Raw genomic sequence first — 16,917 nt, 5'->3', positions numbered from 1 at the left:
ACCCCCAGGCCTATTTTACTTTTTATTTGGATACAGGGTCTCACTAAGTTGCTGAAGCTAGCTTTGAACCTTTGAACCTCGTCTCAGTCTCCTAAATACTGGGATTACAAGCATGTGCCACCATGCTTGGCTCCCCTAGCCCTATTTTTTTCTTTCTTTCTTTATTTTTGCGATACTGGGGATGGAACCCAGGGGTGTTCTACCGCTGAGTTACACCTCCAGCCCTATTTTTTATTCTTTATTTTGAAACAGGTCTCACTGAGTTGCAGAGGGCATTAGTAGCTGAGGCTGTCCTGGAACTCTGATCCTCCTGTTTTAGCCTCCCAAATACTGGGATTACAAGCATGTGCCACCACACCTGGTTCTTTATTCTTTTATTTTAAAAAAAGGTGACACTAAGTTGTGGAGGGCCTTACAAAGTATCTTTTTTCAAACAGAAAGATGCCACGGAGAAAGAAAAAAGCTAAAGAAGTCTCTGAACCTCAGAATCTGGAGAATAAGGATGCTGAAGCTACTAGTTCTGTCAGTCTGAAGAGAAAGCGTAAACTTGAGGATGCGTTCATCGTAATATCTGACAGTGATGGAGAGGTCGGTATTTTGAAAAATGGAGCTGTAGATCTCAAGCCTCTTTATCCATGGATAGTTTGTTTTACAGTAGTACCTTTGTGGTAGCTTGCCACAGCCATGTAGTTTTTTTTCAGTTTTATTTATTTTTTATTTTTTTGGTGGTAGTGGGGTACCTGGAAACCCTTCTACCTCCGGGTTACACTCCCAGACCTATTTTTTAAATATTTTTATTTAGAAACAGGGTCTCTTAAGCCAGCAAGGCTGGCTTCGAACCTGCGCAATCCTCCCGTCTCCGCCTCCCAAGTGCGGGGATTACAAGTGTGCGCAACCACACCGGGCTACTCAGTTTTTGTTTTTTTTTTTATTTGTAAGTGGAATTATGAATTACTTGAAAGAAAATAATCATGCTGTTTGGCTGAAGATAGGTTATACTTCTTCAGTTTTGTAATTTATCTTAACCCACCATGGTATTTTAGAATTGTTGGAAGAAATTAATTAAAATAAAATCTTAAGTTTTTGTGTGTCAGGAAGTGAGAGAAAGAAAATGTGCATGCAGCTAGGGGTGTAGTTCAGTGGTAGAGCACTTGCCTAGCATTTATGTGGTTTTGGATTTGATAGCCAGCACTAAAAAAAAAAAAAAAAAATGCCTGTAAGTCTCTAGATATGGTATGTCTAACTACCTTTAGCTATTTTAATTAAAATTAACAAATCACCCACAATCAAGTAGACAAAGCCTACATAAGGCTAGTGTCTATTGTATTAGACAGCACAACTCTAAAAATTTCCATCATTGTAGAAAGCTTTGGTAGAGCTCCTCTAGATATTAACCTTTATCTTTTATTCCTTATTTATTTGTTTATTAGAATTTCCACCTACCTAGAGGTCACATCTAGTTGGTAAAAAAAACTAAGTTATGGTTTCTTCCAAATTTCTTTTCTTTTTGTGTCTTCTATTTATTTTATCTTATTTTTTTATTTTTTTAATTTTTTGGTGGTACTGGGGGTAGAACCCAGAGGCTTTCTACCTCCGGGCTATCCTCCCAGACCTTTTTTTATATATTACTTGGAAACAGGGTCTCACTAAGTTGCTGAAAGCCTCACTAAGTAGCTGAGGCTGGCCTCGAACCTGTGCGATCCTCCTGTCTCAGCCTCCCAAGCGCGGGGATTACAAGCGTGTGCCACCACGCCCGGCTTTGTGTCTTCTTTTTAATAGAAGAACTACCCATTTGTCTGAAGCCATAAAGCTCAGAATCATTTTTTATTCTTTTCTCATCTTTTATACCTAATTGGTTATCACATAGTTTAGTTTCTTTTTTTTTTTTTACCTCTTAAATGATACTCAAATATGTCCTTTTTCCATTTCCATTTCCATTTATTTTATTTATTTTTTTGTGGTACTAGGGATGGAACCCAGGGTCATTCTACCTCTGAGCTACATCCCCAGCCCTACTTTTTATTCTTTAATTTGAAACAGGGTCTTACTGAGTTGCAGAGGTCCTCACTAAGTAGCTGAGGCTGTCTGTGAACCGCAATCCTCCTGTCTTAGCCTCCCAAATGCTGGGATTACAATGTACGCCACCATGCCAGGCTGGCTCGCTTCCTTCCTTCCTTCCTTCCTTCCTTCCTTCCTTCCTTCCTTTTGCAGTACTGAGGATGGATCCCAGGGGTGTTCTTCCTGTGAGCTACACCCCCAGCCCTTTTTTTTATTCTTTATTTTGAAACATGGTCTCACTGCATTGCAAAGGGCCTAAGTAGATGAAGCTGTGTTCAAACAAAGATTCTCCTGTCTCAGCCTCCCAAATGCATGTGGCACCACACTCAGCTTTATATTAATTTTCCAATTGTCTGTTATTTGAGTTCTTGCAGAAAGACTCTAAAACTAGCTTTTCTGCCTTCTGTTTTTCCTTCTGATATTTCAATTTACAGCTTTAAGAAGCTCAGATTACAGATAATCTTTGGGTCCATAATCTCTACAAAATTCCTCCCTTTCTTCCTCTCTTCCTCTTTTCCACCCAGGGCATTCTGAACTAAACTTTAAGCCCTATTCTATTTTTTATTTTGAAACAGAATCTCACTAATTACTGCATGCTGGCTTTAAGCCTCCAATCCTCATGACTGAGGCTGAAACATGAGGATTACAGGTTTGAGACTAGACTCAATATCCTATCACCTTGTTTTGAAACAAAAAATGAAAAGTGCTGGCATTGTATCTAAGAGGTAGAATGCCCCTGGGTGTCAATGCCCAGTTTAAAAAAAAAGTATAAAAAAGTATAAAATGAAGGTGTATACCATAATATACATTTAAGAAAGGTAATCACAGGGAATAAATTCTTTTTTGTCTTTCTAGGAAAGAAATATATTGTCTCCCCCAAACCTCTAATGGAAGGCTGGCTGGTAACCTGTGATCCTCCTGTCTCAGCTTCCTGAGTACTAGGATTATAGGCATGTCCCACCATACCCATCCTATCTTTTATTTTGAGACAGGGTCTTGCTTTTAAATTTAATTAAAATATTTCTGATGTTTTGTTTCATATTCCTTTTTATGTTAAAATATCCTGTAATTGCTTATTTAGTTAGTATATTTAGGAATGATGTTTAATAATTTTTTTCATTATTGAGCAAGATTATGATATTGTTTCTATCTTTTAGTATTATTATGTATTACATGAATTTTTTTGTTTGTTTGTTTGTTTTGTGGTACTAGGGATAGAACCCAGGGACATTCTACCTCTGAACTACACACCCAGCCCTATTTTTTATTCTTTATTTTTAAACAGGGTCTCACTGAGTTGCAGAGGTCCTCACTAAGTAGCTGAGGCTGTCAGTGAACCATGATCTTCCTGTGTTAGCCTCCTGAATGCTGGAATTACAAGTGTATGCCACTATGCCTGGCCAAATATATTTTTGAATATTACTAGTTTTTAAGCCTTGAATCAAGCTTCTCTGATTTTGGGTGGATGTCTACTAGTATTTTAGAGATTGGCTTGTTTTTTACATGCCTATATTTGATAGATGATAATGTCAGTATATTTTAATTTTTGTGGCTTTATTGGCTCTAGATCTTGCTTCTTTTCTTCCCTCCCTCTGTCCCTTCCTCCCTCCCTCCCTCCCTCCCTCCCTCCCTCCCTCCCTCCCTTCCTTTCTTTCTCTTTTTTCTTTCTTTCTACTGTAAAGAGTCTTCTTCTAAGCTATTTGTGGTAGTGTAAGCTTATAATCCCAGTACTTGGAACGCTGAGATAGGAGGATTGGAGGTTTGCAGTCAGCCTTAGCAATTTGTGAGGCCCTCTGCAACTTAGTGAGAGCCTGTTTCAAAATAAAGAAAAAAAGGCTATCCGGGAGTGGTGGCACATGCTTGTAAACCCAGCATTTGGGAGGCTGAGACAGGAGGATCGGTGTTCGCAGGCAGCCTCAGCTACTTAGTGAGGCCCTTTGTAACTAGGTGAAACCCTGTTTGAAAATAAAGAATAAAAAAAATAGGGTTGAGGGTGTAGTTCAGAGTTAGAATACCCCTGGGTTCCATCCCCAGTATTGCAAAAAATAAAAATAAAAATAAAGAAAAGAAAAAAAAAAAGGGCTGGGGATATAGTTCAGAGGTAGAAAACCCCTGGGTTCAATCCCCACTATAGCAAAAAAAAAAAAAAAATCTTTGTCTTAAATGCATATTTATAACAATTATTGATTTTTCCAGAGGCCTCTGTTAGCAATAAGGGGATGTAGAAAAGGTAGAGAAATGACTACTTTCACTGGTAGCCATCCTGATCATATTTCTTGTTTTGCAACAGGAACCGAAGGAGGAGAATGGATTGCAGAATATGACAATTAAACAGCCAAACAGAGCAAAGTGTTTGGCTAAAAGAAAAATTGCACGTATGTTTTCATTTTTGTTTGAACTGATAATAGTTTTTATTTCCATTAGGATTATTCTGGATTTAAATAAGGATATGTAGCTGGGCGTGGTGGCGCACGCTTGTAATCCCCGCGCTTGGGAGGCGGAGACAGGAGGATCGCGCAGGTTCGAAGCCAGTGGCGCGTGCTGGCTTAGGAGACCCTGTTTCCAAATAAAAATGTAAAAATAGGTCTGGGAGTGTAGCCCAGAGGTAGAAAGGCTTCCAGGAACCCCAGTACCATAAAAAAAAAAAAAAAAGGATATGTATACTGCCTGTTTATTCTGGATTTTGTTAAATTTTAGAAATTGTTCATAGAATCACCTGTAGTTTATACATTTGACTTGTCAGAGGAAGAACGTTGAAATTAAAAATGTTATTTTCAGCCAGATGTGGTGGCACATGCCTGTAATCCCAGTACTACGAGAGACATGAGGATTGCAAGTTAAAGGCCAGTTTCAGCAATTTAGCAAGACCCTCAAAGTAAAAATAACATAGGGCTGAGGATATAGCTCAGAATGACCTCTGATTCAGTCTCTACTAACATTCCCTTTCCCAAATGTATCTTCAGGGCAAGGCTCACATGGGTTTGAATGCTTGATTTATTCCTTACTAAGTAAGTTTTAGGCAGTACCTTCACAATTAAATAACAACACTTATTTAGAGATTCACTTATATGCCCAAATAATGGTACCTGTTAACTATTTTTGTTCTCATCTGTCTTTGTTACCCAATTGTGAAGCCATTTAATCATTATTATATTTTTGCATTTTAATGTGATATGAAATGTTCAGGGTTTTTTTTTTTTTTTTTTTTTTTTTGCGGTACTGGGGGTGGAACACCTCTGAGCTACACCCCCAGTCCTATTTTTTAGTCTTTTTATTTTTTGAAACAGGGTCTCACTGAGTTGTGAAGGGTCTCGCTTAAGTAGCTGAGTCTGTCCTTGAACCGATCCTCTGGTCCAACTCCTGAATGCTGAGATTACAAGCGTGTGCCACCATGCCTGACTTAGGTATTTCAGTTAACTTTGCAGTATAAGTAGTTTAGTCATCATAATAATTTACTCAGATAAACAAGACTTTCTTTTACTGTTAATTTGAATTGTGATTTAAGATTAAATTCTTAGACATATTAACCATAAGGGAGTCTTTGTTGTTAAATCATTTCATTATATCTAGATATAGTTATTTTTATTGTTAGATCTATTTAAAGTACTCAAGTTATTTTCAGTCTTGAGATTTATCAATAATAGTTATTTTTTGAGAGGCAGTAATTTTTATCAGTTGATGTTTTAGCTTTTGTCACCATTATAGACTATTGATAATTGTCTGCTTGGTTATTCTAGATTTTTATAGTCAAAATGAGTTTAACCTTTTTATTGAAGAATTTTTTTTATGCAGTATGACAATATCTCTTAATTTTTGGGTGCCACTACACCCAGCTACCACTTAACATTTTTAAAAAGATATAAATAAAGTCTGGTGTGGTGGAGCATGTATGTAATCCCAGTACTTGGGAGGCTGAGACAGGAGGATCAAAGTTAAAGCCAGCTACTCACTAGGTGGAGCAGCCTAGTGAGAACTTGATTCCAAATAAGAAATAGAATTGGGCTGGAGGTGTAGCTTAGAGATAGAATGCCTCTGGGTTCAATCTCTAGTACCTCCCCCCTCCCAAGAAAAAAGTCAAGTAGTTTTCCTGGGGTATTTTTTTTGTGTGTGTTATGGGTATTGAACCCAGGGGCATTCTACTTCTGAGCTACACCCCTAGACCCATTTTATTTTTATATTTGAAACAGGGTTTCCTTGGGTTGATGAGTCTCATTACTTGCTGATGCTGTCTTTGAACTTGTAGTCTTCCTATCTCAGCCTTCCAAGTACTGAGATTACAGATGTGCTCCAACATTCCTGGCTCTAGGATTTATTATGGTACACATATTTACTTAATCTTAGTCACCTTTAATAATGTTATATAGCTTCACATGTGGAATAAAGACTTCATAACAAGAATATGCCAGATTTCTTTCTACTCTCCTGTTATTTTGCCAGACATTTCCCTTTTACAAATAAATTCATAATATGTTGATAATATTTTGCTATTTTATTTTATGTGGTACTGGGGAATGGAACCCAGGGGCATTCTTCCTCCCAAGCTCTACTCTAAGCCTGATCATAATCATCATTGTCGTCATCATCATCATCATCTCCCTCCTCCTCCTCCTCCTCCTCCTCCTCCTCCTCCTCCTCCTCCTCCTCCTTCTTCATTTTTTTGATACTGGAGATGGAACCTAGGGTCATTCTACTTCCGAGCTATACTCTTAGCCTGATTTTTTTTTTCTTTTTGCGGTACTGGGGATGGAACTCAGGGGCTTTCTACCTCTGAGTTACACTCCCAGCCCTATTTTTTATTCTTTATTTTGAAACAGGCTCTCACTGAGTTGAAAAGAGCCTCACTAAGTAATTGAGGCAGTCTGCAAGCCGTGATCCTCCTGTCTCAGCCAGCCTCCCAGATACTGGGATTACAAGTATGCGTTGGCACTCCTGGTTTCTTAGCCTGATTTTATTCTTTTTTTTGGGGGGGGGGCTGTTATTGGGGATGGAACCCAGGGCCATTCTATCTCTGAGTTATACCCTGAGCCCTTTTTAAAATTTTTTTATTTTGAAACAAGTTCTCACTAAGTTGTGGAGGGCCTCACTAAGTAGCTGGGGCTAGCTGTGAACCTGAGATCCTCTTGTCTCAGCCTCCCAAATACTAGGATTACAGGTGTGCACCACCATGTCCTGCTAGGCGACGTTTAATCTACTTTCTGTAGATTATTGGCTATTGACTTTCTTTATAGATTTGCCATTATGGACTTTGTATATAAGTAAAATCATATGAGGTCATTTGTGACTGACTTCTTCCACTTAGCATAATGTTTTCTGCTTCATCCATGTTTTAGCATGTATCAGGACTTAATTCCTTCATTGTCAAATAATATTTCTTACATTGTTTTCCACAGTTTGTTTATCCATTCTCTTTTTTTTTTTTAATTTATTTTTTATTGGTGCAATGTATTCATACATCATAGTGGTATAAATAAGATACTTTTGTAGACATACATGCACACATCGCCCAGTTAGCCCCTACCCGATCCCCACCCCATTCCCTCCCCATCCCTCCTTCCCACGCTTGGCTTAGTGGTTGACATCTAGTATTATAGCAATTTATACAATATTAACATTGATAATCTCACATAACAGTTTCATTTGTCTGGTACCAAACTTTTGATGACTTAAAGATAACATTTCAATATTTCTTTTTGCTTTCTTTCTTACCAGAGAATATTTTTTTTTCTTTTTTTTTTTAGGTGAAACTATCATACATTTATTTATTTATTTTTCAGAAAAAAAATCTATCCTGATATGGAATATGGGCTCTAGATACCCAAAACAGTCTCAAAGAAGAACAAAGCTAGAAGATGTATATTTTCTGATTTCAAACCATATAAAGCTACAATAATTGAAACAGTGTAGTACTGTTCTAAAGGCAGATATATAAACCATTGGAGCTAAATAAAAGCCTAGAGATAAATTCTTCCATACATTGTCAAGTTATTTTTGACAAGGTTTCCATGAACTTTTGGTGGAGGAAATACTAGTCTTTTAACTAAATATTGTTGAAAAATAATAATAAATGAAAAATAATAAAATTGGACCCTTACCTAACACATATACAAATATTAACTCAAAATAGATAAAGGACCTAAATATAAATCTCAATACTATCAGCTTTTAGAAGAAAATCTGGGTCATAAAACCTCACAACATTGAAATTGGAAGTGATTTCTTGGATATGATTTCAATGGCACAGGCAACAAAAGGGTAAATAAACTCCCTTAAAAAATAAAAAAATATTGTATATCCAAAGACAATGTAAACAGAGTTAAAAGTTACTGATGCTCTTCCAAGAGTTCCTCCTATGACCCATTTCTCCCTAACTCTCACATATTAGGGAAAGCATCTGATTTCTTATTTTTTGTGCCTGACTAATCTCACTTAGCATAATGTCCTCCAGCTCCATCCATTTCCCTGAAAATGATGTAATTGAGTTTTTTTTGATGGCTGAGTAAAATTCCATTGTGTACATATCCCACAGTTTTGTAATCCATTCATCTGTTGATGGACATCTTGGCTGGTTCCATAGTTTGGCTATGGTGAATTGTGCAGCTATGAACATAGATACACATGCATTAGTTTGATAGTTTGGTTTCTTTTCTTTTGGGTAGATACCCAACAGTGGTATTGCTGGATCAAATGGTAGATTTGTTCCCATTCTTCTGAGGATTCTCCATACTGTTTTCCAAAGTGGTTGCACTAATTTGCAATCCCACCAACAATGTCTTAGAGTTCCCACTTCTCCACATCCTCGCCAGCATCTGTTGTTGTTTGTGTTTTGAATGATGGCCATTCTAGTTGGAGTTAGGTGAAATCTCAGGGTAGTTTTGATTTGCATCTCTCTGATTGCCAGTGATGTTGAGCATTTTTTCATGCATTTATTGGCCATTTGAATTTCTTCTTTTGTGAAGTGTCTATTTAGTTCATTTGCCCATTTTGTTATTGGATGTTTTGTTTTCTTAGTGTTGAGTTTCTTGAGTTCTCTGTATATTCTAGATATTAGTCCTCTATCAGTGGTGTAGGTGGCAAAAATCTTCTCCCATTCTGTTGGCTCTCGATTGAGATTCTTGATAGTTTCCTTTGCTGAACAGAAGCTCTTCAGTTTCATGCAATCCCATGTATTGATTCTCCTTTTAATTTGTTGTGCTTTTGGGGTCTTGTTGAGGAAATGTTTGTCTGTGCCTATGTGTTGTAGTGTTGGACCTATGCCCTCTTCAAGGAGCTTCAAAGTCTCTGGTTTAATTTCCAAGACTTTGATCCATCGTGAGTTGACTTTTGTACAGGGTGAAAAAGTGGGATTAACATCCAATTTTCTGCATATGGTTAACCAGTTTTGCCAACACCATTTGTTAAAGAGGCTATCTTTTTTCCAGTGTATGTTTTTGGCCCCTTTGTCAAAAATCAATTGGCTGAAAGTGTGTGGACTTGTTTCTGGGTCTTCTATTCTGCTCCATTGGTCTATATATCTGTTCTTTTGCCAGTACCATGCTGTTTTTATTACAATGGCTTTGTAGTATAGTTTAAAGTCAGGTATTGTGATTCCTCCTGCGTGGTTTTTGTTGCTGAGAACTACCTTGGCTATTCTGGGCTTTTTGTTATTCCAGATAAATTTAAGGACTGATTTTTCTATGTCTGTGAGGAATGATCTTGGTAGTTTAATGGGCATTGCATTAAATCTGTAGATCAGTTTTGGGAGTATGGCCATTTTAATAATATTTATTCTGCCAATCCATGAACATGGAAGGTCTTTCCATCTTCTAAGATCTTCTTCGATTTCTTTTTTCAGTGTTTTATAATTTTCTTTGTAGAGATCTTTTACCTCCTTGGTCAAGTTTATTCCTAGGTATTTTATTTTTTTGTGGGAGATCCTGAGTGGAAGTGTTTTCTGAATTTCTTTTTCAGTGGATTTATGGTTGGTGTACAGGAAAGCTTCTGATTTTTTAAGATTGATTTTGTATCCAGATACCTTGCTGAATTTGTTGATCAGTTCTATAAGCCTTTTGGTTGAGTTTGTTGGGTTTTCTAAGTATAGTATCATGTCATCTGCAAATAGTGAAAGCTTGAGTTCTTCTTTTCCTATTTGTACTCCTTTGATTTCCTTTTCTTGCCTTATTGCTCTGGCTAGAGTCTCTAGTACTATATTGAAGAGAAGTGGTGATAGTGGACATCCTTGTCTCGTTCCAGTTTTTAGGGGGAATTCTTGAAGTTTTTCCCCATTTAATATGATGTTGGCAGTGGGCTTATTGTAGATTGCCTTAATAATGTTGAGATATGTTCCTTCTATTCCAATTCTCTGCAGTGTTTTTATCATAAATGGATGTTGAATTTTATCAAATGCTTTTTCAGCATCTATTGAGATGATCATGTGGTTTTTGTCTTTGATTCTGTTTATATGATGAATTACATGGATTGATTTTCGTATATTGAACCAGCCTTGCATCCCTGGGATGAACCCTACCTGGTCATGGTGAATGATTTTCTTGATGTGGTTTTGAATGCGTGTTGCTAGTATTTTGTTTAATAGTTTTGCATCCAAGTTCATCAGAGATATAGGCCTGTAGTTTTCCTTCCTTGAACTGTCTTTATTCGGTTTGGGTATTAGTGTGATGTTGGCTTCATAGAATGTATTTGGGAGAGTCCCGGTTTTTTCTATTTCCCGAAATAGTTTGAGTAGTATTGGGATTAGTTCTCCTATAAAGGTTTTATAGAATTCACTTGGGAAACCATCTGGTCCTGGGCTTTTCTTTGATGGTAAGCTCTTTATTGCTGTTTCAATCTCTTTAATTGTTATTGGTTGGTTTAAGTGTTCTATATCTTCTTGACTCAGTTTAGGAAGGTTGTATTTATCTAGGAAGTTGTCGATTTCCTCCAGGTTTTCCATTTTGTTGGAGTATAGTTTTTCAAAGTAGTTTCTGATAATCCTCTGGATTTCTACGCTGTCAGTAGTAATGTCTCCTTTTTCATCCCTTATCTTCATAATTTGGGTTGATTCTCTCTTTTTTTTAGTTAGGTTGGCTAATGGTTTATCAATCTTGTTAATTTTTTCAAGAAACCAGCTTTTAGTTTTGTTGATTTTCTGTATTGTTTTTTTATTCTCTATTTCGTTAATTTCTGCTCTAATTTTAATAATTTCCCGTCTTCTGCTGGCTTTGGGGTTCAATTGTTCCTGCTTTTCAAGGGCTTTGAGGTGTGTCATAAGGCTATTTATTTGAAGATTTTCTGTTTTTCTTATGTGAGCACTCAGTGCTATAAATTTTCCTCTTAATACTGCCTTCAAAGTGTCCCAGAGGTTTTGATATGTTGTTTCTTTATTTTCATTTGTTTCTAGAAATTTCTTGATTTCACCTCTTACATCTTCTATGACCCATTCTTCATTCAGAAGTGTGGTGTTCAGTCTCCACATGTTTATGTTGTTTCTCTGAGTCTTCTTATAGTTGATTTCTAGTTTCATTCCATTATGGTCTGAAATGACACAGGGAAGTATGTAACATTTTTTAAATTTGCTAGTGCTCATTTTGTGTCCCAGGATGTGATCTATTTTGGAGAAGGTTCCATGAGCAGCTGAGAAAAATGTAAACTCTGCTGTAGTTGGGTGAAATATTCTATATGAGTCCAACAGGTCCATTTGGTTAATGGTGTTCTTTAGTTCTGAGACATCTTTACTGACCCTTTGTCTGGAAGATCGGTCTAGTATTGTGAGAGGTGTGTTGAAGTCTCCCAGTATTATTGTGTTGGGATTTATGTGTGACTTCATATCACAAAGAGTTTGATTTATGAAAGTAGCTGCCCCTATGTTTGGGGCATAGATGTTGATTATTGTTATTTCCTCTTGCTGGACTATTCCTTTTACCAGTAAGATGTGACCTTCTTTGTCTCTTCTAATAAGTTTGGGTTTGAAGTCTAACTTGTCTGATATCATAGTTGCTACTCCTGCTTGTCTTCGAGTACCATTAGCATGGATTACCTTGCTCCAGCCCTTTACCTTGAGTTTGTTCCTATCTTTACTTGTAAGGTGTGTTTCTTGTAAGCAGCAGATGGATGGATTCTGGCTTTTAATCCATTTTGCCACTTTATGTCTTTTTATTGGGGAGTTGAGGCCGTTTACATTAAGTGTGATTATAGAGAGATAATTTTTAATTCCCAACATGTTAAGATCTTATTTCTGTTTAAGATACTGTTTATTCTTCTTTGCTTAGTTGTCTGCTGGATGGGAATTCTTGTTTCTTTGGTTCTGGCGTGTATTACCCATTTCCTCTTTGCAGTTAATCTCCTTGAGTATTTTCTCTAGCGCTGGTTTTGAAGACATAAATTCCTTCAGTTGCTGTTTGTCATGGAAGCTTCTTATTTCCCCCTCTAATTTGATGGATAGTTTTGCTGGGTAGGAAATTTTTGGCTGGAAGTTGTTTTCTTTCAGAGTTTGGAATATGTTACTCCAAGCCCTTCTGGCTTTCATAACTTGGTTTGGGAAGTCTGGAGTGATTCTAATTGGTTTGCCTCTGTATGTCACGTGGCCTTTTGTTTTTGTTGCCTTTAAGATTCTCTGCTTGGCTTCCACATTAGTCATTTTGACAATTATGTGGCGTGGGGATCCTCTTCTCTGATCCTGTCTAAAGGGAGTTCTATAAGTTTCCTGGATCTGTGTATCGACCTCTTGCTCTATGTTTGGAAAATTTTCTGCTATTACTTCCTTGAAGAGATTGTTGATCCCTTTGGTTTCACCTTCTTTTCCCTCCTCTATTCCAATTATTCTTAGGTTAGCTCTCTTGAAATGGGCCCATATTTCTTCAATGTCAGATTCCTGCTGTCGGGTTTTTTTTTCTAAATTAGAAACTATGCGTTCATTTTTAGAATGATCATCTTCAAGGAGCGAGATTCTATTCTCCATATGGTCTAATCTGTTGTTTATACTTTGGATTGAGGCCTTTACTTCATTAATTGCATCCTTTATCTCTTTTTGACTCTCTCTAAATTCTTTTCGAAAGTCCTCTATTATTTCTAAAGTTATTTTCCTAATTTGATCTTCTAGAGATCTTTGGATTTCTGTGTTATCAGATTCTGATGTTGTGGGGTTGTTGGCATTCACTGCTCCATTGTTATTTCTCTTTCCCATGATTTTGGAAGTTTGTGCCTTCTCTGGGTTCTTCCCCGAGTCACTACGAGTTCACTTAAGATGCTCTGGATCTCGTGTCTGTGGTATCTCAGTCACCACTACTCCTTAACTGGTTTGTATCACAAAGTCTCAGACCCAGGGAGTCAATCAAGGCTGCTTAGACCGTGGGGAGTGCCAAGTTGGGCGTTCTCCAGTGGGGAGTTGTGACTATGGTATGATATCTCTGCCACTGCCACTCCCCCCCTGGGCTGCACTGCTAAAATCTCCGACCCAGGGAGACTATCTGCGCAAGTCCCTGGGAGCGCAGTACTGGGATTTCTTCCCTAGGGGTCACAATTTGACTCACGGTTATTGAGTGCGCTGATGGAGCTGTAGTGAACTTGGTGGATTCGCTGCTGCCGCCACTGGCAATATGGCACCACTGCCACGCCCTTGGCCGTGATGCGGCGTATTTCTTCTCTGGTTTTGAACTCCGCTCTGAGTCCCTGCCAGTTGTGCTGTGCTCGGCCCTTGGGAGCTTTAGATGTTCCCTGCACCAACAAAACTGCTGACTGCCGCCCGGCTGTTCAGCACCTGCTCACCTCAGCTCGCTGTCAACCGCTCCTCTCAGGCTCCTGGTGGCTGGTTGAATGGATTGGTCTAGGGCCGTCCGGTGAACTCACCACTGCCGCCAGCAGTAAGACGCTGCTTCTGCGTCCTAGGCCGCGAGGCCAAAGTACCTCCTCTCTGGATTTGAGCTCTGTTTTGAGTCTCCCTCCTCTCTGGAGCCTGGTGCTGCTAGGGGAGATGTAGGCCGCTCCGCTCCGGCCGCTCTGCGCCCGGCTCTGGCTGCTTTGCACCGCGGGTCTGGCCACTCCGGCCGCTCCGGCCGTTCCGCAACGCGGCTCTGGCTGCTCCAACTGTTCTGGCCGCTCTGCTCCGGCTGTTCTGGCCGCTCTGCTCGGCTGCTCTGGCCGCTCCGCTCAGCTGTTCTGGCCGCTCCGCTCCGGCTGCTCCAGCCGCTCCACTCCGCGGCTCTGGCCACTCCGCGCGGCCGCTCCAGGCAATCCGCGCTGCGGCTCTGGCTGCTCCGGCTGTTCTGGCCACTCCGCTTGGCTGTTCTGGCCGCTCTACTCGGCTGCTCTGAACCGCGGCTTCGGCTGCTCTGCACCGCGGGTCTGGCCACTCCGGCCGCTCTGGCGGTTCCGCGACGCGGCAGGCCGCTCCACTCTGCGGCTCCCCCCAATCCGCGCTGCGGCTCTGGCCGCTCAGCGCCGCGCGGGCGCGGCACTTCGGGCTGGTTTTTTTCTGGTGTCTTGTTTTTCCAGCCCTTTTTCTCTGTCCCTTGTAGTTACCGTTTTTATTTCTTTGCTGGTGGTGTTTTCTGGCTCTGAAAGGCGCTGGTTTTGTGGTAGTAGAGTTGGATTGTTAGCGGGACTTGTAAGTGCCGCTTTCCTCCGTCGCCATCTTCCCGGAAGTCCTTTCTGTTTATCCATTCTCTATTTGGTGGACATTTAATTTGTTTCTCTATTTTGCTATTACGAATAATTTTGTGAACATTTGTGTAAACCTGTCTTAGATAAGTTTCATTTAGGTATTAGTTATAGTTCTGTTGGCTATATGTTGTTATTGGTTAGCAAGTCAACTATATATATATATATATATATATATATATATATATATTAAAGAAATATTTAAACATAAGTACATATGAATCAGGGTTATGTATTGATTGGTTGATTAAAAATGTAACCAGAGGCTGACAAGAACTTAACCCTATATTTGCCTTAAGGGCAATGGTCATTATTTGCTAATTGAGTGCTGTCAGTGGTTTTATAGATTATAACTATCATGAATCACAAAATTCAAATGTATTATTTTTCTGCATTTGAATATTTTCTAGCATTTTAATAAAAATGAGTGAATGGAGTGGTAAGTATAAAACTAGTTAAATGAGGTGAGGACAGTATTTCTATTGCCAGTGAAAGGTACTAGAAGAAAATAATACAGAGTAGCTAATACTTTACTGGGGGATACTTTAGAGAAAGTCTGGAAGAGGCCTGAAGGTCTCCTGGTAAACATAAGGCATACCATATAGTGTAGGTGTCAGGTCATGTTTATTATGGGCCAAGAATTTTTCATTTGGCAGGAGTAAGATTGGAGGAGATGGCAGCTATGTGTTTTCTGTCTAAAATCAGACCTCACTATGACCTGTGTGTAGCCTTTACAAATAGCATAAAGCAGAGCCCTTTGTGAGTGGGAGTAGCTTAATTTCTTTAATTTATATAAGCAGCCAGTCTGGAAGGATTCATGCATGGTTAAAACAAGCTACTAGCCTTGTCCAGTCTGTCTGTCCTCAGGTTAAAATGATGGTACCATAGTGTAGGAATCTTAGTGGTAATAGTAGCAGTCATTTTAGACTTCTTGAGTCAGTCTGTTTCAATCTGAATAGCTTATTCCATAAGTCTAGAACTGAATGTGATTGCTGAGTCTTAACCAGAAAGTAACTTCTTCTCTTATGAGTCCTAACTTATAACATTGTGAATGTAGCTTATTGTGGGACTGTGTGTTCTGTTTATTGTATCCTGAACTTTCCTTTTCTGCCCTCCTGGAGTCCCTTTTCCTCTCTTGTCTCCCTCATCCCCTATGTCTTATTTTTCTAGATCTACTTTCTCAGTTTGGTGGAATACATCCTTTAGTAGCTTCTTGAGAAAAGATTAAGGGAGAGACAATCTTGGATTGATGAAAATGTCTTCATCTGCATATTTAATAGGTATTTTGGTTGAATAAAAATGTTGTATTTTCAGGGATTTCTTCAGAATCCTGAAAGTGTGCTCCGTTGTCTTTCCTTTTAGTGTTGCCTATTGAGAAGTTATAAGTGTTTATTCTGTGTTATCTAATTTTGCCTCTAGAGACTAATAATTTGTTTTCATTGCTCCCAGGGTTTTGAAAGCACACAGTGATATCCCATCATATGCCATCATGATTGCTGATGTTTCATTCCATTGGCCACTCAGTGGACCTCTAAGTTTAGAAATTTGTATACTTTAGTTCTTTAGCTTTGTAGTGTTATTTCAGTGTGATTTCCGCCTCTTCATTTTCTTTTTCTGGAATTTCTACTCTATTTATATTGGGCCAAATGGCAGTGGTCCTATATATATTTTTTCTTTTTTGTTGTGGTACAGATAATTGAACCCAGGTGCAGTCTACCTCTGATCTATACCCCCAGCCCTATTTTATTTTTTTTTAATTTTGAAACAGGGTCTTACTAAGTTGTGGAGGGCCTTGCTAAGTTGCTGAGGCTGGCCATAAACCTACATCCACCTGTCTCAGCCTCCTAAATACTGAGATTATAGGTGTGTACTGTCAACTTTTGCATATATTATAATATTTTTTTCAGGGCTGAGGATATAGCTCAGTGGTAGAGGCTTTGCTGTTTTTTTCTTCCCTCCTGTGGTATGGTACTGGGGATTGAACTCAGAAGCATTCTACCACTGAGCTGCACTCCAGAACTATTTTATTTATTTTGAAACATGGTATCACTAAGTTGCAGAGGGCCTTATTCAATTGCTGAGGCAAGGGATCCTGTATGGGCCTTCTGGGTACTGGGATTATAGGCATGTGCCATCATGCCCAGCCAAGTCTTTGCTTTTTATGCTCAAGATCCAGCGTCCAGTCTCTAGCACTGCAAAAACAAAACAAAACAACTTTTCTACTTTGTTTCT

At 38.9% G+C, this 16,917-nt stretch overlaps 1 protein-coding gene across 1 annotated transcript in view; it reads left to right on the top strand.

Annotated features, from left to right (window-relative positions):
* Positions 1–441: 441 nt before the first annotated feature.
* The window catches only part of UIMC1 (ubiquitin interaction motif containing 1), a gene marked incomplete at both ends in the record, with an annotated part of 111,876 nt that continues 95,400 nt past the window's right edge, over positions 442–16,917 (top strand). The window contains 2 exons of the mRNA XM_080713931.1: positions 442–588; positions 4,349–4,433. Of these exons, the coding sequence (XP_080570057.1) occupies positions 442–588; positions 4,349–4,433 (232 nt within the window). The remainder of the gene's footprint in view (positions 589–4,348; positions 4,434–16,917) is intronic.

This window comes from Muscardinus avellanarius (genome assembly GCF_963383645.1).
Source record: "Muscardinus avellanarius genome assembly, chromosome: 1".
Lineage (NCBI taxonomy): Eukaryota > Metazoa > Chordata > Mammalia > Rodentia > Gliridae > Muscardinus > Muscardinus avellanarius.
This window is presented reverse-complemented; position numbering and strand designations above follow the sequence as displayed.